The sequence below is a fragment of the Dendrobium catenatum genome, unplaced genomic scaffold (assembly GCF_001605985.2).
Source record: "Dendrobium catenatum unplaced genomic scaffold, ASM160598v2 fragScaff_scaffold_203, whole genome shotgun sequence".
NCBI classification, from domain to species: Eukaryota; Viridiplantae; Streptophyta; class Magnoliopsida; order Asparagales; family Orchidaceae; genus Dendrobium; species Dendrobium catenatum.
The window spans coordinates 327,221-332,598 of NW_021318665.1; the positions used below are offsets into that span (position 1 = coordinate 327,221).

The following is a 5,378-nucleotide window of genomic DNA, read 5'->3' on the forward strand; positions in this document are numbered from 1 at the left end:
CGCCTCCTGCTCACGCTATCCCTCAACCGACAATGCGCCATGTACGCAACTTGACGTATCCAATGCCTTCCTTCATGAAGATCTACCCGACGACGATTTACATTCGCCAACCACCTGGTTTCGTCGATCACAATCAACCACACGCGGTGTGGAAACTTCAAAAATCTCTCTACGGCTGAAAACAAGCACCGCGGTAATGTTTTAAAAACTAACCAGTTTCTTCCAACAACAAGGCTTCGGGTTTAGTTCGTTCTGACCTCTTTCTATCTTACACAAACACAACATTCAAATATATATTCTTATTTTTACGTAGACGACTTCTTGGTGACAAGGTAACGACGACACTGCAATTCGGCTACTCCTCCAACAACTGCAAACCCAATCGACCCACAAACAACTTAGCAATATCTCGCTCTCCTCGGAATTCAGGGACACATTCCAAATGCCGGCTACTTTCTATCTCAAAGAACACTATGCGATGGGAGGGGTATGAGGAAAGTGACTTTAAGCTGACGCAGGCTACAAGGATTGCAAAGCAGCTCCTACTATCGCGGTCACGCATCTAAGAAACAGAAGGAACCGAACTCCCAACCAATTTCTGGAACCATCCCTTTACGCGCTCGGCTGGATCACTTCAATACATCTCCATCACAAGATCGGATATCGCCTTCGCAACGAACCGGATCTGTCAACATATGCAGTCCCAACCAAACCAAGACTTAAGGCACTAAACGTCTTCTTCGCTACATCAAATGCACCCTATCATTTGGACTACCTATCGTCGCTGGCTCGCTGGAACTACGCACTTATTCAGACGCGGACTGGGCATCGGACACCAGCTACCGGAAGTCGGTTTCGGGCTTCTACACCTTCCTCGGTCCCAACCTTATTTCTTGGATGGTGAAAAAGCTGGCGACGTAGCTAAATTTTCCACTGAAGCTGAGAACATATCTCCCTCCGTTGCCTCTTCGGACGTGATATGGCTTCGTCGACTAGCCACCGAACTCAATCTCTCGCAACCGTCACCGACCGTCATTCACTGCGATAACACATCAGCTATGGCCATTGCCAAAAACCCGGTGTTTCATGCAAGAACAAACATATCGAGATTGACTATCACTTTATTCGTCAGCAAATTGGCTCCGGCAACTTCCAGCTCGACCACATCTCCTCCAAAGATCAAATAGCTGACATCCAAACGAAGCCCTTCTCGATCGCTCAATTCACTGAATTACGGAACAAATTAACCATTCGGACACCGAATGCTTAAGTTGAGGGAGGCTATTAGCATATAAAGTAATGCCCTTAGGTTCTTTATTTGTATTTACTAGCTTACCATTAGCTAAGTCTTTATTAGGCCTTTCTCTGTAACTATTCAAGATACAGGAATAATACAATCCGTTTCATTTTCTTTCCCTGGCTTCACCGTGTTCTTTCTTCCTCTCTTCCTGTAAAGTTCTAAGTTTACTTTAGGAATGTATACCTTTTCTTGCATAGAAATGAATCAAATTTTTAACCTTATTGTCTTCGCAATTACAATAATATATACTAAAAACTATGAATTGCATATTAATTATCATGAATAAATATGAACGTTTGCCGACTAAAATTTAATATAACTTTGTAGTAAAGTAAAGTTATTTATAGAAATGTATATGCATCTTTATAAATGTATTTATTATCTCTTATGCAATTCTTTTAATAATGAAAATCTAAATAATATAAAATATAGTTGAACTCTATTTGTCTGAATTATTTAATATTAATTTGACTCTAAACTGAATATCTTATACAAAATAATTTGTTTGACGTCAGAAATTAATAATGAATGAATATATGATAAAATCGGCCAATTTTTACCTTTCTTAAGAAAAGCTTTATACTAATTAGACCGGTCTTAAAACAAGTATTCAAATAATCAAAATACGAATAATCATTCTATATTTAAATTAATATTTAGAGTCAACTAATTAAATTTAATAACCGTTAGAATAATTATTTCGTTTTAGATTTCATAAACGGTCAGAATAAAAAGGATATCATAAATAATATTTGTTCATATATGATGAAATTTGGAGGATTTACTTTCCATAAATATATTTTATCAATTTGATTTGGTTTCCAAAGATAGATTTTTATTAATTTGAAAACATAATTATCATTAGTTTAAACTGGTTCTATAAATGTTACAGAAACATGCAATCGGATCTAATATCTCTTGCTCCTCGCTCTATTACCCCTCCTAGTTTCTCTCATCCGCTACTCACGAGCGACTCCACACTTCGTCTTCTTCTTCTTCTTTTTCTCCGACGACCTGCTTTCTTAATTTTCTCGAAGAATTGTTTCAGTTTCACAAGCTATATATGGAGCGTGGATTTTGGGTGCAGCAGCGATTAGATGATACGCTAATATTTACAAACATTTCAGTTGCTACAGGCTATGCTTATACGCCACAGCTGCGCTCTGTTCCAGCGCCGTGGATGATGCATTCTGTTTCAACGAGATGGATGATGCCATCTGTTCTGCCTCGATCATACTGTCCTCATCGTCAAAGTACGCACATCTTTTCTTTTCTTCATTTCTGCATACTCTCTCTCTCTCTCTCACATTCCCAATCAGTATCTCGATGGACGGATCTACCGTTCTACGTACATCTTTTCTTTTCTTTTATTACATTAAATTTAATTTTTAAAACTACTCCTTTGTTTCTTACTCCCTCCGCCTCCGCCTGTGCAGTTTTATTTTTTTTTTCTACGTTGGAACAGCTTTTATCTCTCCCCTCTCTCTTTTATCACTCCCACCCCCTCTCTCTCTCTCTCTCCTGCCAATGTTTGTTTAATTTTTTTGAGAAGGAATTGATAAAATTTTTAAATAAATTAATTAGTTTTATTATATTAACTTTATTATTTTGTATTATTTGTAATTTTCTTTAGTAATTGTGAAATATTATGTATAATTAATTTAATAAAAATAATTTAGAATTAATAAACAATTAATTTAAATTTGGTAAATTATGGTCTTATACTAATTTAAATATAGTTCAAAATTAAAACTAAATTTAATTAGTTCAAATTAAATATCTTAATTATAAAAGCAATTTATTGAACTCAATTCATTAATAATCATTGGAGAAATATTAATTTTTTAATAAATAATAAGATATAGAATGATATATCTATTTTTTAATGGGAATGCATATAATTTTAGACGTATTTTTATAATTTTTCATTAAAAATATGACTCATGATTTATGTTTACAATGAATAAAAATTATATTTTAAGAGTAATTTAATAACTAATATTAATTTGTGCCCCCATAGAAAAAATTTTCTAGCTCCGCCGCTAAGGATGTTGCCATGCTTATCATCGGCCGCATCCTTCTCGGCGTCGGTGTTGGCTTCGCCAACCAGGTGAGCAGATCTAATTTTCAAAGTTCTACAGGGATTTCTCTGTTTCCATAGAAGGGTTTATATGTTTGCTTCACTCTTCCCCTGTTTTGTTATTGATCTTACTCTGTTACGATCTTTCTACGTCATTTTTTTTTTTTTTTTGTAAATTTAATTTTAATCTCAAATTTTAGTTCTGCAAGGGTTATTTGAATGTCTTTGTCTGTTTACTCATGTCTTTTATCAAATATATTTTAAATATTAATTTATAGGCTATATATCTTAATAAAATTATGAATTAGCCTATTATCTTCTTATAGATTAAGTTTATCTTATATCTAACATCTTCTATAATCACAGAAGTTATAATTGTTATGGATCGGATTATTTCTAATAAAATTAATAAAAATTAAAATATACTCTTTTGCTAGCTATGTTCTAATGAGAGTAATTTAATAATTAATATTAATTTGTGCCCCCATAGAAAAAAATTTCTGGCTCCGCCCCTGTTTATCTCTTTGCTCATTTATTCGACTAATGATTCAGGATATGAATTACCTCCTCGCATGCGCTCAAGCAATACTAATACTACAATGATACACTCTACAACCGCTGATATTAATGAGAGAGCGCCAGAGCAGCAGGTAATTGATCATATGAACAATAAGGATTTACATATAAGGGAGCATTCTTTAATCTTGTCACATTATATAATTGAGTTTCCACTCTTAATTAGTTTTATTCTGAAATCACAGAATCCGCCAAATCAAAGCAGTAGAGCTAGTAACAGATTGTTAGAAAGACGCATATCTAATTTCTTGATCAATAGTTTGGGCCGATTAACAACCACAGAGGAGAATATAGTTTGCACCATATGTCAGGTAATTATTAATTTTTTATTTTCTTAATTTATTTTAATGTATAACATTTAATTAATTTTCATTTACTTATGAATTTATTGAAGGAAGAGATCAAATTGGAGAAGAACATAGCTATCTTGAGCTGCAACCATATCTATCATGTAGGATGCATCAAAAATTGGTTGATGATTAAAAATGAATGTGCTGTCTGTAGAGCACAAGCTATCCCTGATGAAAATGTTTGAAGAGTTTTATGTTGACGAGAATAATGATGATGATTATGTACGTGTATACACAATTTTAAAATTTTCTCTCTAGTTTGAATGAAAATATTTTGATTTTTTCTTTATTTTCTTAAGTAAATTGTACATTAATTCAGTCTATAAATTAGTTTAGCTAAAAATTTAGCATATATATACTTTTTTAGAATAAGCCTCTTTATTTCATTCATTAAATTTGAAATTCGTATGATAATATTGCCTAAAGAAAATAAAGTTTGTTAATTCCTTATGTATTTGAATAACAATTTATGATCAATCCTATCATCTCTAAATCAAAATGAGTCATATTAAGTAAATATTCCCATCAAAACATATTAGTATATAAACTGTGTTTCATAGCTCTATTTCCCATTCGCCCATAATACATCCACATTACAATTTGATTTGATTTTCTGGTTTGGCAGATTTGTTCGTCTTAGTCATGCTTTTGTGACTATAAACATTATAGTTAGAGAAATTTAAGGAGGAAATGAAAAATAGATGATAACATGGAGTTTTATGTAAAATAAAAAAAAAATTATATAATATTGAGAATTTTAGTCCAGAAATTAATGAATGGTTTATAAAAGTGTTTACATTTGTGAATATGAATTTAGTAAATTTATCATAAAGCCATCTATAAAAATATATATTAAAAAGAACATTTTTTTCCCCCAAATTGGCTCTTGAAAAAATTTTAAAAAATCAACTCGCTTAGGTTTTCTTCAAATAAAATTCTTTTTCGTTGTATTAAAAATATCAAATTTGTTTGATATTGTGAAAAAATATATTGATACTTGATTTTAAAATTTAAATTCCTATAATTAAATTCTTATAGAAAATAACATACTATTTCTAAAGACCAAAATGAC

General features: G+C 32.1%; 1 protein-coding gene across 2 annotated transcripts in view; it reads left to right on the forward strand.

The window, feature by feature from the left end:
- Positions 1-4,585, forward strand: part of LOC110106409 (probable E3 ubiquitin-protein ligase HIP1) — a 27,211-nt gene extending 22,626 nt beyond the window's left edge. Inside the window, exons 2-4 of one of the 2 annotated variants that reach the window (XM_028692966.1) lie at positions 3,933-4,030; positions 4,142-4,267; positions 4,355-4,585. In XM_028692966.1, coding sequence (XP_028548799.1) covers positions 3,933-4,030; positions 4,142-4,267; positions 4,355-4,378 — 248 coding nt within the window. In that variant the 3' untranslated portion in view covers positions 4,379-4,585. Of the gene's footprint in view, positions 1-3,932; positions 4,031-4,141; positions 4,268-4,350 lie in introns of both variants that reach the window. The other variant, XM_020836313.2, reaches the window with a different exon arrangement.
- Positions 4,586-5,378: the final 793 nt, after the last annotated feature.